Source organism: Sciurus vulgaris (assembly GCF_902686455.1).
Source record: "Sciurus vulgaris genome assembly, chromosome: 16".
NCBI lineage: Eukaryota > Metazoa > Chordata > Mammalia > Rodentia > Sciuridae > Sciurus > Sciurus vulgaris.
This window is the reverse complement of record NC_136477.1, coordinates 61,337,568-61,361,702: the sequence shown is the minus strand read 5'-3', so window position 1 is coordinate 61,361,702 and position 24,135 is coordinate 61,337,568. Positions and strand designations below refer to the sequence as shown.

Below are 24,135 nucleotides of genomic sequence, written 5' to 3'. Positions count from 1 at the left end.
GTGGAATCTTACTGTGGTGTTAATTTACATTTCCCTAGTGACTAATGATGTGGAACATCTTTTCATGGGCTTCACAGTGATTTATTAAAATAAATTTTAATTTTTAGAACAGTTTTAGATTCAAAGAAAATTGCAAAGAGTAGGTAACTGTATTGTAGTAACACAATCCCCATATAAAATATGCTGGACGGTATCTCTATGCCTCTACTACATCTTCCACCTTGGGTTTTGAATTTTTTGATAGACAAATAAGCCACTGGAGCACATTATCATTGTTAAGGAAGGTTCTGGTACATTGCTTATTTTGCCTGTGGAATCATGTGACAGAGAAGAAATTAATAAGTGGAAGTACCTAGAACAGAGAGGTTAAGGACATGTTCTTAGTCAGGTCTGAACATTGGCAAGATACTTAACCTCTCCAAACCTCAGTCTCTTCATCAATAGAGCAGAGATAGTATTCATCTCCTAGCATCATTAAAAGGACCAAGTTACTATGCTTGGCACATAGAAAACACTCAATAGGGCTGGGGATATAGCTCAGTTGGTAGAGTGCTTGCCTTGCAAGCACAAGGCCCTGGGTACTGAATAAATGAGATGCTACTTTGCTTGCTTTTAAGCACAGTGCAATCACTTAGTTTGTCTGTGTTCTCATAACTGGTCAGGATTCATGGGAGACACCCATTTCCTCAACATCCTTCGTTCATGCATGTATAAATTTATTCATCCTTCAAACATGCACTGAATCCATGCCATGTGTCAAATTGTGGGCAAGAAGCCCCCAAAGTGGACAGTACTCAACATTATCAGTCTGGAAGCAGAGAAAGCTAGGATCAAATCCCAGTGCACTTCCTAGGTATGGGACCATCTGCAAGTTACATAGCTTTTCAAGCCTCTGTTTCCTCATCGGTTAAACAGGAATACCAACACTCCCTGCCTTACAAACAAAGAGGATTCAATAAATGCACCACATAAGGCATTTACCAGAGAGCTCAGCACAACAGGCACTTGCTAGGAAAATGTTGGCCACCATTATTATTATGGTCACGATTTTGATTAAGACAAAGACAAATTATCGCAAAGATTTAATGAGACAATAAATGCAAAGATTTATAGCAGTGCATGCCATGTTGGAAATATGTCTCCATATAAATGTTGTTTTTCTTTCTATTTGTTTTTCATCCATTTAAAGATGGAAAACCATCCCTAGCTTATGAGTCATACAGGGACGGGTTAAGGAATCCATGGGCTGTCACCCATGGCAGGCGCATCGTATGCAGAAAGATAAGTAGGGTTTCACAAAGCCTCTGTTTCCGTGTGTATGTGCACGTGTGCACGGGATACTGATGGACATGTGCTTAGTCATACCACGTCTGAACACTAGTTGTGTTATCTTAGGCAAGGTACTTAACTTCTCTGAACCTCTGTCTGTTCATCATTTCATACATTTCTTATTGTGAACAACAATCATAAACGTTTGAAAAACATGCACCTTAGAGAGGTTTGCAGCCATCTGGAGAGCAGTGTCAGGAAATGCCGCCTGCCTTAGCAAAGGGACTGCATAACTGTAATAGTTTTCAGTTCCGTGCGGTCCGTTCAGAAAGTAAACTGATACCAAGTCTAGAGGTTAAAATCAAGTGAATAACTGAAGGAAGCTGAATCGAGGCTAGCATAGGGCAACCCTGGATCTGAGTGGAGAGGAGAAAAACAGCCTTGCTATCTGTCTAGCATTTACTTCCATGGCTCAGCTGTGAGTGGTCCTGGCCCTCTTAGAGTTCTAGAGGCAAGGTCAGAAGATCAAGGTCAAACATCTGAAAAATGCAGATGCTGTGAGTCTGAAAGCAGAAATGTTCCCAAGCATATGCCAGCTTGTGCATCCACTAAAGCAGAGGGCTAGCTTTGTAATAGAACTGCAGCCGGGGGCCATGGCTCACGCCTGTCATCCCAGCAGCTCCAGAGTTCAAAGCCAGCCTCAGCAACTTAGTGAGACCCTGCCTCTAAATAAAAAGTAAAAAGGGCTGGGGATGTGGCTCAGTGATTAAGCACCCCTGGGTTCAATCCCTGGTACCAAAAAACAAAAACAAAACACTGCAGTGTCTTCCAACATAGACTTAATCAGCAGTTCTCTGCTGCACTGAAAATCCTACCAGTACTCAAACTTGGGCCGGCTGAGATTCTCAGCCAGGAGTGTCAGGAATGTTCAGGAGACAAGGACTCCAAATATTTGGGCACTGGCTCCCTGGGGTACAATTGCTTGCAACCACTCGGGGTTTGAACAAGTCTCTCCTTACCTGGGCAAGAGTTCATAAAAAATGAGTTTAAAATTCCAGGAATGTGCTAAATCTGGACTAGTGAGTAGTACATTTTTTTTCGCGGGGGTAGGGGGAGGCGATGGTCCTCATACATCCAGATACATAATTTGGCAGGGAAGAATTTCCAAAGATGGCAGAACTCATGGAATGAGGTTGCTCTGATGCCAGATTGCTTCATGGTCCTGAGTAATTTTCCCAAACCTCACCTTGGCGTTGGGATCAGCTTTGCCTTAAGACAGAATCATGCTTTATGGAGTCATATATTCACACTGTGGGTGACTTTCACCGCCTGAGACCTCTATGAATTTCTCCATAAAGCACACCTTCGAGTACCATAATGTGATCATAAAACTGGACTTCACCTTTCACGTCTTAAAATACTGCTAAAATAAATCAGAGGGGAGGAGGTAAGAAATTCTCCTAACAATGGCACCTGTGGTTTCTAAAGCCATGTTTACAAATTACAGTCCTTCCTAATGAGAGGTCTTCTAGGATCACCCTAGGTTTCCCTGTCTGTGAACTTTCTGAACACTGTTTCTTGTCTGAGTACCAAATAGGAGGACGGCTTCCTCCAGTTAAAAAAAAAAAAAAAGTGTCTTTTAGTTCTTTGCCATCAGTTCTGATTAGGATTGACAAAATCAGTATTTAATCAATTTCCTTTGAATAAAGGAAAGAATGAATGAATAAGAACCATCTACTCGACGTTCAGCTGTCACGATCCATCTTGCAATATGTAATTCTCTTTTTCGGCTTAGCCTCAGAGAAACTCAAGTCTCACTTGAGAACATTTGAAATCGATGGTATGTGGTTTAACAAGCCATCTGTATTAAACAAGTATAATAATCAACCGGTTTCCATTGTGAAGGGTTTAATCCTGCAGTGTTGCCAGCTTCAGAATAACTTGAAAATATCTGCAAAAATATGGGCCAACCACTGCAGTTTGAAATCAAACTCCTACTACCTTTGATTTTTTGGAACTCTGAGTGGCAGAAAAGGCAATAAGAGTCTGCAGAGGAATCCACCTGCATGAAGTTTCCCCCAGGAGCCCCAAGTCCACACACTTTCTACCTGGCTCAATCACACGGGTTTTGGGGGGATGGTGGGAATTGAACCCAGACACTCACCCATGCCAAGTACTTACTCTACCACTGACCTACATCTCCAACCTACATATCCAGCCCCTCACTTTTTTTTTAACTCCTGCTTATTTGTTAAAACCCCTGAAGAGCAGTCACTACTTCCGTTCTCAACAACTGAAATTGCTTTAGTAGAGACTCAAGTTTCTCAGATTGCTTTTCTCTCCTGTGAGTGAAAAATCTCTTTACTGCTGGGGTTGCTAAATGAGGACTACGGATGCTGTTTGTGGCTGTCTTTTCTGGCAGGGTGGACGGGCCAGTCTGTATGAAGTGGGGGAGGATGAGAGGAACAGATAGGAAAGGAGATCGAAGAGGGGAAGACACCTGGAGCATCACTGGGACCTCTTCATCCAGGTGACACTGAACACTAGTTTTCACCTCTGGTCTTGCCAGTTATTTAGGGTAATGTTTTAATATATATTATATATATTACACATATGTATGTATGAACATTTAGATGTGTATATATATGTATACACACACACAAACACACCCACACATTTTTTTTTTTTTTTTGTACCAGGGATTGAACCCAGAGGTGCTTAACCCCTGAGCCACATCCCCAGCCCTTTCTATATTTTATTTAGAGACAGGGTCTCACTGAGTTGCTAAGGGCCTTGCTAAGTTGCTGAGGCTAGCTTTGAACTCATGATTCTCCTGCCTCAGCTTCCAGAGGCGCTGGAATGACAGGACCATGCCACCACACCAGGTTCAGTTTTGTTATGGTGAAGAAAAGTGATGAAGATATACAATAAGGAGCAGGAAGAAATTTCAGAGTGACCACCTTTGCTAATAAAATCCATGCCTACTTGAGCATCTGCCATGTTGTTCAAACTTGTGTACTCTTACAGAGTTTGTGGGTGATGGAATAAAAGAGAAAAATGTCTGTTCCCAAGAAAATGTGCATTTCTGGATTGCAAGATATAGCAATCTCATTAGGTATGTTTCAGTAGAATTACACAAGTTGATATACCAATTTGAGGTTATATATACATCTATCTATCTATCTATCTATCTATCTATCTATCTATCTATCTATTATCTGTCTATCTATATGGAGTAGGGATCAAATCCAGGGGCATTTTACCTCTGAGATACATTTTCAGTCCTTTTTATTTTTAATTTTGAGACTGGGTTGTCCAGTCTTGCTAAGTTGTCCAGGCTGGACTTGAACTTGTGATCCTCCTGCCTCATCCTCCTGAATCATTGGGATCACAGATGTGGGCCAACACACCTGGGAAGATACTAAGTGTTTCATATACCTGAACTATGTGTGCAATTTTAGGAGAGCTACAATAAATTTGGGGGCTTCTCTTGGTTCTTAGGATCTGCAGTTTAACCTCAAATATTCCAGATCTTATATCACTCATTTTTGTCATACAAGTGAACAAGAGCATTAGCCAGAACTTTGAAGTTTAAATCCTTTCTTCCTGAAGTTTCTTCTCTGGGATATTAAAATAGTAGTTCTTATCTGATGTCTTGAAAGTTTGCAAAAAGAAACATTTTACTTACATTTGCTTAGCTGAAAGTGTAAGGGGCAGAAGACTACAGTAAGAGGAGATGACTCATCTGCCAGGCTGGGGAGGAGAACAAGTTCTCAAATGAATTTTTAAAATGCTGCTATTGGCTGGGCTAGGTGATTCATGCCTGTAATTTGAGCAGCTCAGGAGGCTGAGGCAGGAGGATCGCCAGTTCAAAGCCAGCCTCAGCAACTTAGTGAGGCCCTAAGCTACTCAGTGAGATCCTGTCTCAAAATAATAATAAAATTGCTGGCGATGTAGGTCAGTGTGTTAAGCACCCTTGTGTTCGATCACCAGAACCAAAACAAAAAAAGAAAAAAGAAAATATGTCCATGAGATCACTGGGAAAATGGCCCTCGCTGTCACTTAGCATCTGTCTGAATCAATGGCGTCAATCTCCCCTTCTGGTCTATGCTCAGTGATGCCAGTTTGGAATCAATTACCTTACTGTACACAAAATATTTATGACATTTCTAATGTACGTCTCTTGATAGCATTCTTTAGGACTCAAAAAATTACCAACTTATTTATCTTATCCTTCCTTTTCCCACAGCTGACCAACAAATTTCCCATCCTCACATTTTTAGAAAAATGAGGTAAAATGCCACTGTAGACGGCAATTATAAATTTTTGCATCACAACTGGAAAACTTGGGACAGAAATCCATTTGAGAAGTAAAAGAAATGTACACTTCATATGCATGCATTTTCCCCTTTCTTGGAGTAGAACTAGTTGCATGAAAAATAAGACCTCAATTGGCTGAAAGTGTATTGTTACAGCTGACTTCTCATCCAAGTCTATTGTGCTTACTAAGAGTTCATTATAGATGGAAGTAGTGGCACTCATCTGAAATCTCAGAGACTTGGGGAGGACCACAAGTTCAAGGCCAGCCTCAGTAATTGAGTGAGGGCTTAAGCAACTTAGAAAGACCCTGTCTCAAGATAAAAAATAAAAAGGGCCAGGGATGTAGCCCTCCTGGGTTCAATCTCCAGTACAACAACCAGAACCAAAACCAGCCCTGTGTAATCAGGGAACGTAAGGATTCCTAAAATGATTGCTACCAGGTTTGCTATTCCAGAGAGGAGATCATTTTCACCTTTTGAAACTGATATGAGCTAGGCATGGTATAATTCTAGTACTCAGGAGGCTGAGGCAGGAGGATCCCAAACTTGAGGTCAGACTCAGTAACTCAGTAACTTGGTGAGACCCTGACTGAAAGCAAAAAATAAAAAGGTCTGGGGGGTTGCGGTTGTGGCTCTGTGGTAGAGCGCTTGCCTAGCATGTGTGAGGCACTGGGTTCCATCCTCAGCACCACATAAAAATAAAGAAATCGAATAAAGATATTATGTCCATCTATGACCAAAAAAACAAAAAAGGTCTCGGGATGTAGCTTAGTGGTAAAGCATCCCTGGATTCAATTTCCAGTACCAAAAAAAAAACACAAAAAACAAAAAACAAAAAAAAAGTTGGGGGGTTGCCCAACAAGGTAGTAGCTTGTAGCTTGGTGGTAGAGCACTTGCCTCTCATGTAAAGGCCCTGGTTTCAATCTTTAGTACTACAAAATAAATAAAAAATAAATAAATAAATAAAGGAAGAAAGAAAGATAAAAGAGTTCACTGTTGATGTTTCTGATAATATAATTTTGTTTAGCTCAGTACCTGTACTGCAGCCCTGGATCTTTAAACTCTGTAGAAATGTCTGCCAATTAATCCTCTTTACTTTCCCATAAATTATTTGAACTTCAAAGTCCCAAAGTCCCAAGATGGAAAACAGGACATTGCATTCCAGAGTGGAACACTGTATTCCTTCATATTAAAAGGAAGAGATAGGAAGGTGACTAAATTATTGTGTATGCACTATGTGGCCAATCCCAGACCAAAAAAAAAAAAAAAAAAAAAACAAGCTCTTGGCTGATTGTGTTACATGCTTACAACCTCCCATGGTGCAGTGTTCTGAGCATGGGCTTTGGGTTGCGCCTCTGGGTTACATTCTGGCTTTGTTACTTCTAAACTCTTGGGTAACTTTCTTCTGCCTTCAAGCTTTGCTTTCCTCAATGGCAAAATTTCCTCATTCCTGGTAATGCCTACTCCACACGGTTGTGGTGACTACATCAAATAACACATGTAACTACCCTGGCATATGTGGTAAGCCTCAAAGTTAGGTATTGTTAGGCTCATCTCTTCTAAAATTCTCTAGTATCTTGCCAGGCGTGGTGGCCCACGATTATGGATTGCTGAGGCTGGCTTTGAACTTGCCATCTTCAGCCGGGATTAGAGGCGTGCACCATCATGACCAGGCAAGGGATGATTTTTGGTACTGAAGTTTCAAAGAAGGCACATGATTTCTGTCTTGCAGTTGCTTCTACTCTGGGATTAAATGGAACAGTAGACAGGAAGTGTCAGAAGGAACATTCTAAACCTTTAGAACCTAGAAATTGGCAGCCTTGGCTGATTTGAAGGTTCCAGTTATTTCTCTAATTTTCCTTGATTCTACTGTTGTCTCTCTTACTCTCTCTGTACTGTCCTCTGTACACTCAGGCATGTCTTCTCTACATCTGAAACTTGAAGTATATGTAGACCGTGGGTATTTCTCAGTGGTAGAGGGCTTGCCTAAAGTGTGCAAGGCCGTGGGCTTGACCCCCAGCATTGCAAAAGGAAGAAATTAATTAAAGACATAAAATTAGAAGTGTGCTAAGTTCTAAGTCTTGTTCTTCTCAGCTGCTGCAAGGAGTCCTGAATGGGAAGATGTGGCTGCAACTGGTGGAATCACAAGCCACCTGGTTGAATTCATCACTGGGACTGCCCTAAGTGGGGGTGAGTCATGTGGAACCCCTAATTTTAGGTAGGTAGGGGACCGCGCTATTGAATGGTAAGGTGGGGAAACACAGAGGGTCAAGGTTACTAGTGATTTATAGGGGAATTTGAGACTCTTTTCTAAATGTGGTATGCACACAGTATATTTTTATGGTAGGACTCATTTGACCAATACTTGAGCAGTAATGGTAGTACCAAACACTATTCTAGAAACTACAGGTCATGTCAGAAAGCCAAACTGTGCCTGTTCCCTACCTTCATGGAGAGCATGCTCCCCAGACATGCATCCCAGGCTCCAAAAGGCCTTGACACAAAATGCTTAGGAATCAAGATACTGAACCAGTGGTCCTCCATATTGTATAGTAGTACCACTTAAAGGAACCCTTAAAAGTCTAGATGATGGATCCCATCCTTGAGATTCCGATTGCTGGATGTCAGGTCTTTGATCCAGTCAGGGTTGAGCCCAACAGACGCTACAGACAACGTGAATGCAATGTAATTCCAGTTACTCCTGAGGCTGAGGCAGGAGAATCGCAATTGCGTCCACAACTTAGTGAGACCCTGTCTCAAAATAAGAATTAAAAAGGGTTGGGGATATGGTTCAGTGTTAAGTGCCCCCCATTCAATTCCTAGTACCTATCAATCAATCAATCAAATAAAAATAATAAAATTTTAAAAAATGTATGCTTCCCCCCCCTAAGTTCTAGAAAGAAGGGGATGAATTATTGTCATGGTCTACTCGAAAACGTTCTATTTCTCTTCCCCAATGCTACTGGTACTATAATGAATTTCTGTCTTTACGTGCCACTTTACAAATATTCACTTTGCAAATGTTCGCCCCTGTAATACTCTGTAAGGTATTGCGAGATTCCTTTAGCCTTCTGGAAGTGAAGGCTAAAGTGAAGGTCATGTAACTAGTTCAAGGTCACGAAGGTCGTTCCTAGCCCTCAACCCTGATCCCCCCTTGTGGCATCCCACCCTCGTCCCTTCAACTAGCCTCCCTTATTTCTTGAGATCTCTGCTGTTACCAAAGATAAGTAAGTAATACATCACGAGGGAGGAAAAGAGAGTGCGTGGGAGACCCCCGCGCGGGCGCCCGGAGGGCCCCAGGGACCGCAGGCTCGCCGTGGAGCAGGTCTTCCTGTCCCCAGCCCGGCGGGCACAGGCGCTCTCCATCCCGCCTGTGGGCGGCGCTGGCACCGCGGCGACCCCGGGGCGGCGGATTCCGAGAGGTGGCCGCCGCGCCTACACCCGCGCGGGCGCCGGGGCGCGGGCTCCTGGCCCATACCCGCGGGGATCGTTATTCGCTGTCCCCGAAGTGAGTTCGAAGGCTTTCCTGCTTCACCAGGAGCTTGAGCCGGGGGCTGAGGACTGGCAGCCGCAGTCTTTGCAGGGAGGAGAGTTAGGAAGCCAGGGGCATCTTAGGTCCAAGACCACACTGGCACTTTGGCTTCCCTCCCTCGCCTATGGCTTCCCCATGTCCTAAAAAGTTGGCCGCAAAGTTTAAAGGTGCGGGTGTATGTGCCTGTGGGCTTGTTGGAAGCGCACGGGGATCTCAGTTGGGGGGGCTCTTGGGAACCCACCGTCTCCCTCCACAGGGTCGCAGACACCCCCAAGACCCCGCGCCAGGACCTGAACTCGTGGGCGCAGGGGAGGCGGGGAGCAGGCGCGCCCGGGTGGGTTCCAGGTTTTAGAGGGAAATGAGGCGGAGGCGGCGGACAAGCCGGGCTGGGTGACCGACAGCGTGGCCAGCCACTGGCCGAGGGCGGCAAGGAGGCCTGGGGCCGGCGTGAGGGCGTGCTGGTGTGCGTGAGTGAGCGCCAGGGCGAGTGTGCGAGCCTCCCCCACCCCCACCTGTTTGAAAGGGTTTTGGAACGCCAAAGCCATGCTGCCGTGTTACACAAGTTGCAAACAGTTGGGGTAAAACACTAGGCGCCTCCCTATTCCCCAAAGCCACTTGCCCAGTCGATTGGTTTGAAAGAAATGAAGGAAGAATTACAGGGGTGCAGGAAAAAGGGCCAAGTGGCCTTCTCTAGAGGTCGGCTTTAGGACCCGACGGGAAGCACGTAGGAATCTCTGGCTTCGGGGAGGAGGGGCGGGGCCGGCCGGCCGGCAGGCGGCCGCGGGGCGCATGCGCGCGCGTCTCCTCTCGCCGGCCGCTGAGCTCCGCGGCGCGGAATAGAATGAACTGTAACAAAACAAGTCGAGCCTTTGTATCTGCTTAAAGGGGCCGCGGGCACTTCCCTCCTGTCCCCTCCACCCCCGCCCCGCAGCCGCGTCTCCAGGGCTCCCAGCAACTGGCTGGAAGGGCTTCCCTCGTCCTCAGGAACAGCCCGCCAGCGAGGAGAGGCGAGCCGGGCGGGAAGCAAAGAGGAGGCGCCGCATTTCTAAAAGGCAAGAAAGAAAGGAAGAGAGGGGAAAAAAACAAAAAAAAAAATCACCGGAGAGGCGCAGAGTGGACTCTGGCCCGGGAGAGCACGGCCGGGCGCCGGAACGTGGACCGAGAGGCACCGGAATGCAAACAAAGCTCGCGGGCGCCTGTGCAGGGCTCGCAGAGAAGCCCAGAAAGTTTGTTTTATGATGGCTTGAGTGCGCGAGTGTGTGCAGGGGAGCGAGGCTGCCAAGTTGCTCTCTCCCGTCTCGCTATTTGGGGAGAGATGTTTCTCCCATGAACCAGCGGAGGCTTGGGGGCTTGTGCTGTGGGGGGCACCTGTCTCTCATTTTACTCTTTTTTTTTTTTTTTTGGAGGAGTGGTTTAACTCATCATGTCGAAAGTGATCCAGAAAAAGAACCACTGGACTAGCAGGGTTCACGAATGCACCGTGAAGCGGGGACCCCAGGGCGAGCTGGGGGTGACGGTGCTGGGGGGCGCGGAGAATGGAGAGTTTCCATATGTTGGAGCGGTGGCGACCGCAGAGGCGGCGGGGCTTCCCGGCGGTGGCGAGGGCCCGAAGCTGAGCGAGGGGGAGCTGCTTCTGGAGGTGCAGGGGATCCGGGTGTCCGGTTTGCCCCGCTATGACGTGCTGGGAGTCATCGACAGTTGCAAGGAGGCCGTCACCTTCAAAGCCGTCAGACAAGGTAAGACGGGGCGTGCCCTTGGGGGGCGCCCCCAGATCCGAGGGGCGGCCTGTGGGGGTGCCCCACCACCTCGATTTCCAGCTTTCCTTCTCGGAGCGCAGCAGAGAGAAGTTGAGGCCGTGCGCCCAGTGGTGGTGAAATGCATAAAGTTCTTGCGAGATGGTGGGTCGTTTGCCCACCTGCCTTTGGGTAGGGGCTGGGTTTGCGCCGGGAAGCGGGGCGATGCTTCCCAGGCTTGATTTGGCAACCTGTTATCTCAGCCACCAAATGCTGCATAGTCTCGCCGCAACCTGAAGCGGACTTGGGGAACTGAGACAGGGGCCATGGTGGACGCGTCCCTGGCTTTTTGGACGCTGATGCAGCGCTAGTAGCTTCTGGCATTCTTGCACCTCTCCTCAGTTTCTAGACCTGGTGATTGGGTATATGTAAGGCGAGGGGCGACGGTTTATTGGATCTCTTCAATCCGGAAAATTAGCTTTTTCCTGTATCCCCTCCAGGTGGGCTATTGTGACCTCCCGGAGATTCCTAATCCTCGGGTGAAGAGCCAGCATTCACCCCACAGCTGGATGACGCATGTGTCTCCACCGCGGTGTGCGGGGAGGGGGGAGGAGTGTTTCGCTCACGGCGCGAATCACGTCCAAGTTTACCCTGCCACCACCGTCGTCGTCATTATTGATGATGATGATAACAGTTGTTGGTTTTCTAGGGCGAGACCCTCTGTAAAAGCTTTATTTGCACATCTCATTCCGATCCACAATTCTAAGATAGACTTTTTATAAATACTATATTGCAAATAAGGAAACCCGGACTGACATTAGTTAAACGACTTGTCCAAGGTCACACCACCGCCAGAAGTGTTCCCTTGCTACAGAGCTTTAAGCGGGGAGGAGAGAGGGGTTGGAGGGTATCCTTAGGGACTGGGGGAGGGGGGCTGATTTTGAGAAGGTAAGGAAAGCAGATTCCTCCATCAGAAGTCTGTAAAGGAGGAAAGGCCTCTTAAAAGATGCATTTGATGCTGCTGTTGGTGGTAGGTCCCTTATATCTCAATTGGATACAGGCAAGGCATGTCCCTATATCTACCCGTGTGAGTATGACTGAAGTCTTGAAAGGGAGCCCTGTGCACCCAGCACTGTGTCGCAGGTTCTCAATGAAAGCACCAGAGGAGGTGGTGAAGCCGAATGTGGTGAAGAGTTTCCATGTGTTTCCATAGGAAGGGCAGCAGCTGGAGGAATGTGTCAAAGGAAAGGAGGGCTGGGCTGAGCTGGTCCCCTCCTAGAACAAGCCTCTTCCAGATGAGATGGAGGAGGGGATGGGTGCAGGGTAGCCTGACTTTTTGGTAGCTTTGAGAACTGAGAGGGCTGACATTTAGCAACAGAAAGCTCTGTCCTTTGTGTCCTTATCTTCCACCTGGACACTTCCTCCAGGAAGCCCTCCAGCATTCTTCAAAGATGAGCAAATATTTCCTCCTCCATGCTCCCTTACTGTGTATCCTGTGTTTTTTTTTTTTTTTTTTTTTTTCACTTTGAACCACCAGTTCGGTGCTCATTTCTATACAGGTGGTGGACTCACTGAAGGGAAAGACCCAATTCCTTCACCTGCACATCTCCCTTTTTGCTTGAGGTCCCCTTGCCTTGCCCCATGATATATTTTTATGTTCTTATCTGTAAACCGGCTTGTGGGTTTTACGATAAATTAATAAGGGTAACATGCCCAGAACGGTGCCAGTACATAGTAAGTGCTCAATAAAGATTAGCTAATATTTTTATGTCTGAGTTGTATTTGAGCAGTTCTTTATCCAGCAACCTGGATTATGAATTTAATGCCAGTTACCCGGATGATGATGACTTGATGGGATTTCAGAGAAAATACGGTGTCAGGCATTTGATGGGAGCAGCTGCAGGTCTCCTTCCAGGGCCGTTTTGGAGTAAAGGCAGAGGATGAACAGGCAGGGGTTCCTGTCCATCCAGTGGGGTGCCTGGTGGTGTTTAATGGGTGCTGAATTGCGACTCATTTGTAGTGTGCAAGATGCTATGTGGGTGAGCCACTCCCTTCCACAAATAGTCAGAGGGCTCTGAGACTTGGTCCCAGGGCGTCCTCATCGATGGAATTTAGGAAAGTTGGATGAGATAATCGAGAAGGTTTAGGATCAGACACCTCTGCATTTGAAGGAAACTGCAGCATCTCCCCGTCTTAATGCCCTTCACTCTGGACTATTCTTAGTGCACAGGGATGTTTACAGCAGGGGTAAATGTTTGCATGCTTTTGAACCTATGTTTTTTGGGTGCGGGTACCAGGGATTGAACGCAGGGGCACTTGGCCACTGAGCCACATCCCTGGCCTTATTTTGTATTTGATTTAGAGACAGGGTCTCCCTGAGTTGCTTAGGGCCTCGCTAAGTTGCTGAAGCTGGCTTTGAACTGGCCATCCTCCTGCCTCAGCCTCCCCAGCCACCTGGATTACAGGTGTGCTGCCACTGTGCCCAGCTTTTGGACCTGTTTGTGATGATCAGAAACAATACTGATTAGGAAACTTGAATACCTGGATTCTACTACAGTGTGAAAACTTCTGCATGTAATAATCCCAGGGGCAGAGTTAGCTCATCCGACGACTTCATTACAGTTGAAGGTGGCCCTAGAAACCATTTTACCGATCCTCCATTCCTTCTTTCATGGTGAGAATGTGATTTTTAATTACATCACAGAGTTCTGTCTCACTAAGACATTATGATAGAGTGTCTTACTCATAGGAGATAGGCTCATCCTTGGTACACAGTAAAAAAAACATGTTACTTCTGTGTGAGTTAGCCTTTCCCAGGGACATGGGTCACTGTGGATACTGTCGGTATGGAAATGTCATGGTTGTCTTGTGGGAGGAGATTCTATTTCATGGCAGTTCTCTAGAATGATGCATGGACCAAAATAGTCCATAGCAAATGGTATTCTACCAAGCAGGACTGGATTGTGAAGGAATCAAACGAAATGAACCTACTGGGCTGGAGTTGTTCACTTTGTGATAGTTCTTTGTCACAAAAAGCCTTAAAAATATACATATATGTATATATTTATATATATTATGGTATTTAAAATTTGTATTAAGGTATCATTTAACTATAGTAAGATGTATAACTTTTTTTTTTTTTTTGGTAGTGAGAATTGAACCCAGAGGTGATCAACCACTGAGCCACAACCCCAGCCCTTTTTAAAATATTTTATTTAGAGACAGGGTCTCACTGAGTTGCTTAGGGCCTCACTAAGTTGCTGAGGCTGGCTTTGAACTCATGATCCTCATGCTTCAGCCTCCCCAGCCTCTAGAATTACAGGGGTGTTTCACCCTACCCAACTGCACAACTAATGATCTTTTAAAATGTTTTTGCAGTCCTAGGCATGAATCCAGTCATGCCCTACCTCTGAGCCACACCCCCAGCCCTTTTTATTTTTGTATTTTGAGGCAGGGTCTCCCCAGGTTTCCCAGGCTGACCTCAAACTTCCGATCCTCCTGTCTTATCTTTCCCAGTAGGAGGCATGCACCACTGTGCCCGTATCTTTTTAAATTTTTAATTAATTGTTTAACTGATACATAAAAAGATAAAAGTTGCACATAATCACGGTTACTGTGGGATGTTTCTTTGCATGTGTACATTGTGTAATGTTTAAGTCAAGTCTGCACAGATCTTGTGTCTGATTGATGAGTTCTGACAAATGTATGTGCTCATGTTGTCACTGCTACAATCAAAACAAAGAACATTTTCATCACCCCAGAAATTTCCGCTTTGTCTCTTTCCAATTAATTCCCTCTACCAAAGGCTCTGTGATTTCTTTTTACCCTAGATTTCTCTGTTCTTGAACTTTATAAAAGATAAGTCATGTACTATGTACTTTTTGGTGTCTGATTTTTGGGGGGGGGGAGTGGGGAAGTACTAGGGATTGGACCCAGGGGTGCTTAACCACTGAGCCACATCCCCAGCCCTTTGTATATTTTATATAGAGACAGGGTCTCACTGAGTTTCTTAGGGCCTCGCTAAGTTGCTGAGGTTGGCTTTGAACTCACGATCCTCTTGCCTTAGCCTCCTGAGCTGCTGGGATTGCTGCTGGGATTACATCGCTGGCTCTGTCTGGCCTTTTTTTTTTTTAACTGAACAAAATATTTTGGAGATTTCATGTTGTGTGCATCATTCTTTATTTTTGATTTTGTAGTACTGGAGATTGAACCCAGGGGTGCTTTACCACCTATTTTAATTTTTTAAAAAAATTTGAGAAAGAGTCTTGCTAAGTTGTCCAGGCCAGCTTCAAACTTGCAATCCTCCTGCCTCATCCTCCCAAGTAACTGGGGTTCGAGGTGTGTGTCACGGTGCCTGGCCTTTCTTTTTATTGCTGAATAATATTCCATTGTACACACTGACTAGTTTTGTTACCCTTTTGCTTTCTGGTGGACATTTGTAATGTTTACCCTGTTCAACTGCTATGAATGAAGCTGCTGTTAATGTTCCATTAGTTCCAAACATTTTCCAATCTTTGATCTTGTTTATCTTTTGAATTTTGACCTCTCTAGTGTCAATAGGGAAAACCAATATAATTAGGGAAACTTTGGTATAGTATATAACTCGTTTTTTTTTTTTCTTTTTAAATTTATTACCTCAGGTATTTTGTAACAGTGATGGAAAGCTGATTAACACAGTCATACATATATTTGACAGCAAAGTAAGTGGGTCCACAATAGTGAGGCTACTCAGTGAAGGCCTCCATTGCAAGTGGGATATGAAAATTAGCGTCTGCAAGGTGTTTTCATTGGATTTTAGTAGCTCTTGTTTTTTTAAGCTCTTATGTTAGAATATGTCCCACCAACGTGTGCTTGGCATGTGCAAAGCCCGTCCAGCACCAAAACAAAAAGAAAAAGCAAACAGAATATGTCAAACTTTCTGCTAAGATAGTGGTTTGTGTTCATTCTCTCCTTCATTTCTCTGAACTGGACTCAAATGTTGGAAACTGATTTTCAGAGTGTCCGGGTACATTTTTCAAGAGTGCTACCAGAAGTGGCAGAAAGAGAGTTGGAATGCAACTGAGTCTGATCAGGAAGCTCTTCTTGCTCTTAATTCCTGGGACATTGGGTCTGATAGTGGAGTCCCCAGACCAAGTGGCATTAGCTTTCTTTGGGACCCCGTGAGGTAAGCAAATTCCCTGACCTCATTACTGAGTCAGAAACACTGGGGGTGGAGCCTGGGGGTGTTCTCACAAGCCTCCGGTGTTTCTGGAGCTTGCTCTAAGGTACAGCCTGCAGTTGAGAAGACAGGCATGCAGTGGGGCAGGTGGCCTGGGTTCCAGAGCACGCTGTCACCTCTGGCAAGTCACACTTTTTGGGCCTGAGTTTCCTTGAGCCCAAAATAAGCGGGTGTGTCTCTCTTCAGGTCCTTTGCCCTCCTGAAATGCTGTGCTTCCACGAATAACCCAGACTCCAAAGACTTAAAATGGTGCGATGGGAGTTTCCTAAATGGGTATATTATAGGTCACGCTTTCATATTTTTGTAGATGAATTTTGTGGTTTTGCAAATTACTCAGGAACTGAAATTGTCCCTACACTTAAAAAAAAAAAAAAAAAAAAAAAAGCCAAAAACCAAGAAGCAGAATGGAGACAATAAATAGGACACAATTTAAAAGCCAAACAGTGTTTCCAGACTCTTCTCACCACAGCAAGGACGTCGTGACCACACACAGTTGAATATAGTTCATTCTTTGTTTTGTTTTGATGTTGTATATTTTCTTTGACCAGTTAGACAGTAGGCAGCAGCTCTGTAACAAAATAATCCTGGTCTTTTTTTCCTTTCTTTTATTTTAATTATTATTATTATTATTATTTTGCAGTATTGAGGATGGAACCTAGGGTCTTACAAATGCTAGGCAAGCGCTCTACCATATCCCCAGCCACTTTTTGAATTTTATTTAGAGACAGGGTCTCACTGAGTTCCTTAGGGCCTCACTAAGTTGCTGAGGCTGGCTTTGAACTCACAATCCTCCTGCCTCAGCCTCCCGAGCTGCTCGGATGACAGGCGTGCACCACTGCACCTGGCTATGCATTTACTTTTTTTAACCTTAAACTTTAAAAAATCAGTCTGTTTTTGTTCTTGGCAAGATTACTTTTTTTTTTTTTTGGTACCAGAGATTGAACTCAGAGGCGCTTAACCACTGAGCCACATCCCCAGCCCTATTTTGTATCTTATTTAGAGACAGGGTCTCGCTGAGTTCCTCAGGGCCTCGCTAAGTTGCTGAGGCTGGCTGTGAACTCATGATCCTCCTGCCTCAGCCTCCAGAGCTTCAGTGTGCACTATCATTGCCTGGCTCCCAGCCACTTTCTCCCCCGCCTTTAAAGACACAGGACCCTTTCTTGTTTTGTTTCCTGTGAATATCTGTGCTTGCTTCCTTTTTTCCCCTAGATGGTCACTTAGTGTGTCTTTAGTGAGGACTTCATTGATCTTTTCAATGACCTTCTGGTGTCCTCCTCCCCAGGATTTTTTTTTTTCTGATACTATAATTCATGAGATTTATTTTGTACATATTGTATTAATTTTATTTATTTTACGTTGTAGTTTTTTTGTTGTTGTTTTTAGGTATACATGGCAGTAGAGTGCATTCTGACACATCATACATGGAGTGTGGCTTCCCATTCCTGTGGTTGGACATGGTGTGGAGTCTCACTGGTCGTGTGTTCACATATGAACGTAGGAAAGTGACGTCCATTCATTCCACTGTCTTTCCATTCCCCTCCCCCTCCCTTCCTTCATTCCCTTGTCTAATCCAGTGACCATCTATTCTAGGACGCCCACCCCCACCTTATTGTGGACTAGCATCTGCATCTCAGCAAGAACATTTGACTTTTGGTGTTTTGGGTTCTCCTGAAGATTTAGCATCTGGTGGCAGGGAGATCCTGATTTGCAGTGGAGCTGCAGATAACTGGCTCTCCCCAGCCCGCCTGAGGTTCCCCGGACTGCATCCAGAACCATCTCCTTGTCTGCTTTGTGTCTTCATAGCCGCCTTGCCTCTCACATATCTTTGGTCTTTTTCTTTTCTGTTTCCTCTCCCACTAGAATGTCAGTTCCATGGAAACAAGAAACTGAGCTCTGACTTCCCTCTCTGTTTCCCAAGCCCTAAAATAATACACAGCAGATAGTAGGTGCTCACTAAAATTTGTGGGAGGCTCGAGTGGATCTTCCATTGTTTCTTCTTACTCAGAGGACAGGTGCAACCAGGCTGTCTACCTCATTTCTCCTTTTTCATGTCTGTGGTTTTTATTTACCAGTCTTACCGGTTTTCCATGTTTCTTATTGGTGCATTGTACATAATGGTGGGATTTGTTATTATATAGTCATGCATGTGCACGGTATCATTAACTTCTTTTCTTCCTATTCATCTTCTAGTTTAAGATCTTTTTTCATATATATATTACTTGTATATTACGTATAACTAATATATAGTAATATATTATAAAACTAATATATATTAATATATTAACTACATATGTTAATATATATTAATATATATTAGTTGTAGATGAACACAATGCCTTTATTTTATTTATTTGTCTTTTTATGTGGTGCTGAGGATCAAACCCAGTGTTAGGCAGGTGCTGTACCCTGAGTTACAACTTCAGCCCTAGTTTAGGGTGGCCATGGGTTTACTCTCTCATCAGGAGCTTTTTTCTGAGCCGACTCCTGTGTTGATTAATTTATACTGGCCTATCAGTGACCCACGAAGCTTAATGAAGTCTGTTCAAGTATTTCTGCCTGTGGACTGAAGTTGAATGAGTATCTTTAGATGTGAAATTTCAGATGTCCAGCAGACAGGGTTGTCAGTTTTATCTCGATGTGGGGACCCGCTCTCTGTCAATATCATTAAGAATAACAGTACCTGTGTTTTCTTATAGTCTTGTCCCTGTGTACAGTTCTTTTGACCAACAGTGAACTAAATCTCTGCTATAATCCAACAGTCAAGTTTTGGTTCTCTCTGTCTTGCTTCTTTTTTATTGTTGGGGGGGTACCGAGGATTGAATTCAGGGGTGCTTAACCACTGAGCCACATCCCCAGCCCTATTTTATATTTTATTTAGAGACAGGGTCTCACTGAGTTGCTCAGGGCCTTGCTAAGTTGCTGAGGCTGGCTTTAAACTCACGATCCTCCTGCCTCAGCCTCCTGAGCTGCTGGGATGACAGGCATGTGCTACTGCACCAGAAAGATCCCTCTTAGAGGAATATTTTTAGTTGGCACCGTGGGATATTCTGTGACTTTTATAAGAAATCATGCAAGGACACACAGGTTGGACTGCCTGTCCTTCCCCGTGGCCACCCTTCACCATGGGCTGTGTTACTTAAGGAATAGCTTAACTTGACCTTGACCTTGTGAGGCAGCATCATGCACTTGGCTCGTTGTGTTGGGTGGTATTCAAGATCTGGCTGATGTTGGATGGCCGAATTGATGATCTCCAAGGGGGATCAAGCGGTTTATGAGAGAAAACATTGGACATCTCCTCACCACAAGGGTTTACACGGAGGAGGTTGTTTTATAAACTGTGATTATTTTACGTAAAGCACCACCCTGTGATGTTAGCGGTCCTTTCCTTGAGTTCCGATCGACGCGTAACAGGATATGCTGATGTTGTGTGCGCTGGAAACACAGGCTGTCACGTTCATTAAGGACTGACGTGCATGCCCCCAAAAGTAGGCTACTGCTTTTCTGCCTGTCTTCTTGCAGCTCATCTGTGAGATCTGTAACCTTGAAAAACCCCCAGTGAACACAGGAGCCCGCTGCACTTCACCCCCACGGGCCCCAGGATCCGTGGGCCGTGTCTCATCGTCCTTGTTCCATGCGGGAGCCCGTGGACGTCCAGGACAGCCCCTTATCCTAACTCCCGCTTTACAGCACCATGTCCCAGAGAAGTTCCATTGTGTTCTGAATCTCGACTTTTCTACAGGCACCTTCCAGCGTTGGGACATGGACCGCCAACCTGTCTTTTAGGGTTACAAGGTACTCTTTTCTTTTTATAGATCAGTAACTAAATAACAGAATAACCCATTATTTCATTATTTCTAGGGGGCCCTATCTCCCAGTGAAAGCCAAAGTCCTTACAGAAAGTCCCAAGGCCTGTAAGAGCTGTTTTTTTTTGTTTTTAATTTTATTCATTCTTTTTAGTTGCACATGGCCGTAGAGTGCATCCTGACACATCCTACACACTTGGAGTGTGGCTTCCCATTCTTGTGGTTGGACATGGTGTGGAGTCTCACTGGTCGTGTGTTCACATATGAACATGGGAAAGTGACGCCCATTCATTCCACGCTCTTCCCTGCTGGCCTCCAGGATCTGGTCTGTGACAGTACCTCTGTCCCCTCCATGGCCTGCGGTCCCCACCTAAACGTGTTCAGGCTTGCTGCATACACTTCAGGTCTTTCTCAAATGTCACCTTTAAGGTGGTGAAACAGTAACTCCAAGGCCACCTCTGCCTCCTCTGCCTCTTCTGTGCTCTAGTTTACTCTGTCATGTTGGCTGGTTTCCATATCCGTTCAGTTCCCTTGAGAATCCACAGGATCTTGTCTTGCTGACCCCTCTGCTCTCTCTCCAGGACCGGGAAGAGTACCTGGTGTATAGTAGGTACTCCGGTGTCTGTGCAGCGCCTCCTGTCACGATCAGGATTGGGAGAAGGCTCTCCTGTGCTCATTGGCCTGCCTCTGAAGGTCTCTGAACACGTGTAGTTAATTCGCGATGGAGCACGTTAAACGTCATGAGTTCACCGTCTACAGTCTAGGACTGCAGTGAATCAGAGCTTAACTGATTGAGCCAGGAACGTTTAGTTGACGACAGTGAGCGTTGCTGGCCTGTTTTAATTGGTCTTAATGTTCAGCGGTTTACAAGGAAGTACATTTGGTCCTTGTTCTTCTGTCAAGGAGAGGAGGGGCTTGTAGTGAGGGTGCACCTCTGTAATCCTGAGACTTGGGAGGCTGAGGCAGGACGATCACAATTTCAAGGCCAGCCTCAGCAACTTAGCCAGGCCCTAAGCACCTTATTGAGATCCTGTCTCAAAATAAAAATATAAAAAGGGGTATGGATGTGTCTCAGTGATTAAGCACCCCTGGGTTCAATCCCCCCAAAAAAAGGTTAGAATCCTTTCCAGTCTCCTTAGGGGTCAAAGACAAGGTCACTTTTAACTTGTACTTACAACTTTTTTGCCTGGAAGAATCTTTGATCTTAATAGTAACTGAATGTTTAGTTTAGGTGTTAGGTAGATTTGGGAAATGGCAATAACAAGGATCCCCAGGTGGTTGACTTAAACCTGAGGACCTTAACTCTGGGATAGGCCTGTGCACAGCATTGCTTTCCAAGCCCAGCCACTGACCTAGTCTTTTAGTCCTGTCTGCTGCCCCCATCAATTTATTTTTATTTTTCTTTTTTATTTTTTGGTACTGGGGATTGAGCTCAGGGACACTTAACCACTGAGCCACATCCCCAGCCCTATTTTGTATTTTATTTACAGACAGGGTCTCCCTGAGTTGTTTAGGGCCTCACTAAGTTGTTGAGGCTGGCTTTGAACTCATGATCCTCCTGCCTCAGCCTCCGGAGCCGCTGGGATGATAGGCACATGCCCTGATGGTAATTTTCCTGTTACCATCTCCAGAGTCATGACAATGAGTTATGTAAGACAATTACATTCTCATGGCTAAGGTATCAGGCTCACTATTACTGCAGACAGAGGCATTGTGTGCTGGTAATGGCCACTGGTATGTTTTCACAATAAGGCTAATCTTTTAGTCTGTTAGGAAACAAGAGTCAGGACTCTGTTTATGGACAGTGACATACTGGTGCAATCAAAGGCAATTATGCCCTGATCATAAGCCATGTTTCAAAATTATTGCTACATACAGTATTAACAGGACTGTCATGCTGCTCATAAAATAATCCACAGATAGCAATTTATCGACATGATACAAATTCCAATTTTAGGCCCAGGGTGAGTGGCTTAGAAGGCAGGCCTTTTCCTTGACTAGCTGGGTGACCCTGGGGTAAGATCCTTCCCTATTTGCACTGTGATTTCACCTTCTGAAAATGAGCATGATACGGACAACCTACTTTGTAGGGTCAACAGAGAAATAAAACAAGGAGATTGAAGTAAAACCCAGGGCACAGGGCTTGGCGCATAGCAAGTGCCCAGTGAAACCTGGCTTCTGTTATTTCAAGTATTGCCTGTTTGAAAGCCCTTGGGAGAACAGAGAATCTCTTGAAGATGGAGACTGTGTCCCATCGTTCTCTGGAAAGCTCTTTAGGTCTAGAAAAAACCCTCATTTTGTTCCTGCATGATTCAAATGCTGTCTTTTTAAAAAAAATTTTAATTTGCTCTTTTTAGTTATATATGACAGTAGAATGTATTTCGACATATCATACATACATGGAGTGTGACTTCTCATTCTTGTGGTTGGACGTGGTGTGGAATTTCTCTGGTCATATTTTCATATATGAACTCAGGAAAGTGACGTCCCAGTCATTCCACTGTCTTTCCCATTTCTATCCCCCTCACTTTCCCTGACCAATCCAGTGAACTGTTCCCTTCCCCCACTGTGGTTTGGCATCCGCATATTGGAGAGAACATTCAGCCTTTGGTTTTTTGGGATTGGCTTATTTCACGTAGCATGAGAGTCTCCAGTTCCATCCATTTACTAGCAGATGACATAATTTCATTCTTCTTTATGACTGAGTAATATTCCATTGTGTATATATACCACATTTTCTTTATCTATGCATCTGTTGAAGGGCACTTAGGTTGGTTCCATAGCTTAGCTATTGTGAATTGAGCTGCTGTAAACATGGATGTGGCTGTGTCACCATAATAGGCTAATTTTAAGTCCTTGGGGTCAAATGGTGGTTCCATTCCAAGTATGGAGATTCCTCAGAGTGGCTCTTCCAGCCCCACCAGCAATGTATGAGTGCACCTTTTTCCCCACATCCTCACTAACACTTGTTGTTCCTTGCATTCTTGATAATTGCCATCTGACTGGCGTGACGGTGTAGTTTTAATTTGCATTTCTCTAATTGCCAATGAGATTGAACATGTTTTAAATATTAAATGGTGTCTTTTTAAACAGCTCCACCTGGATTGGTTTACCCAGGTTGGAAGGAAGCCCCCGTGCGAGGGTAGAGTAAGCCCACATTGTCACAGGTGATGACTTGATTCTAAGGGTTGTCCTCGGGCCCCAGATTGTGGTGCAACATGGACGGAGGGCACGTTGACCTCCTTAGTTCTTGAGTATCCCAGGTTGGCCAGTGTCAGCATGGGTGAACCTGGAGGGGGTGACTCCGAGATCCTCTGATTTTCCTGGCACTGTGGCTGGGCTCCCTTGCTAAAAATGTCTGGGCAGGCAAGTCACCTGGATTCTCCCTCCAGCTGAGACCAGGGGCAGATGAACTTGCAGAATATCAGTTCTGCCAGATGATAATGAGAATCCTCCCTGCCTGATGGGGCAGCTGTGCAGACGGAACAAGCTGCTGTACCTAAAGCGCTCCCTGCTCTGCCTGGACCATAAACTGCCTACGTCGTAGCAAGCGTGATCATTTTTAGCTGAGCCATGCATGCGACACATCGGTGAGCACCGCTGAAGCCGTGATCTCCAGTGGGAGCACTTTTTGTCCACCCCCTGGGGACATTTGACCATGTCTGGAGACATTTTTTGGTTGTCACCATTAATGATTGGGATGCCACTGGCATCCAGTAAATAGGTCAGAGATGCACTAAACATCTGTTTTAGTCTGTTTTTCCATCACTGGGACCAAAATACCCTCAAAAATGACATAGAGGAAACATTTATTTCAAGCTCACAGTTTCAGAGGTCTCAGTCCCTGGACGGGCAGCTGCGTTGCTCTGGGCCCAAGGTGAGGCAGGACATCAGGGTGGAGGGACCCTGCGGAGGGCTGTGCTCAGCTCATGTGGGGTCAGGAAGCAGAGAGACAGGGGAAGGGGCCACAAGGATGATGCACCCTTCCAGGGCACATGCCCAGTGACCCACCTCCCCCAGCCATGTCTCTCCCACTTGCCTATAGTCACCCCCAGTCAGTCTTTACAAACTTGGACGGACCTATTAGGTTACAGCTCTCAAAATCTAATCATTGTACCTCTAAATATTCCTGAATTAACAGGAGCTTTCTGGGGACACCTCCTATCCAAAACATAAGCACATCCATCCTCTAATGTACGATTCAACCCTTACAGCTTCAAATTTTACTAAGGGTGAGGTTGAGAAATCCTACCTTAAGATA

The 24,135-nt window shown here is 45.2% G+C and overlaps 1 protein-coding gene across 14 annotated transcripts in view; it reads left to right on the top strand.

Annotated features, from left to right (window-relative positions):
* Positions 1 to 9,900: 9,900 nt before the first annotated feature.
* The window catches only part of MAGI1 (membrane associated guanylate kinase, WW and PDZ domain containing 1), a 692,610-nt gene continuing 678,375 nt past the window's right edge, over positions 9,901 to 24,135 (top strand). For 8 of the 14 annotated variants that reach the window (XM_079114364.1, XM_079114363.1, XM_079114368.1 and 5 more), the window contains exon 1: positions 9,903 to 10,856. In XM_079114364.1, coding sequence (XP_078970490.1) covers positions 10,544 to 10,856 — 313 coding nt within the window. In that variant the 5' untranslated portion in view covers positions 9,903 to 10,543. Of the gene's footprint in view, positions 10,857 to 24,135 lie in introns of all 14 variants that reach the window. The other 6 variants (XM_079114351.1, XM_079114360.1, XM_079114358.1 and 3 more) reach the window with 2 other exon arrangements.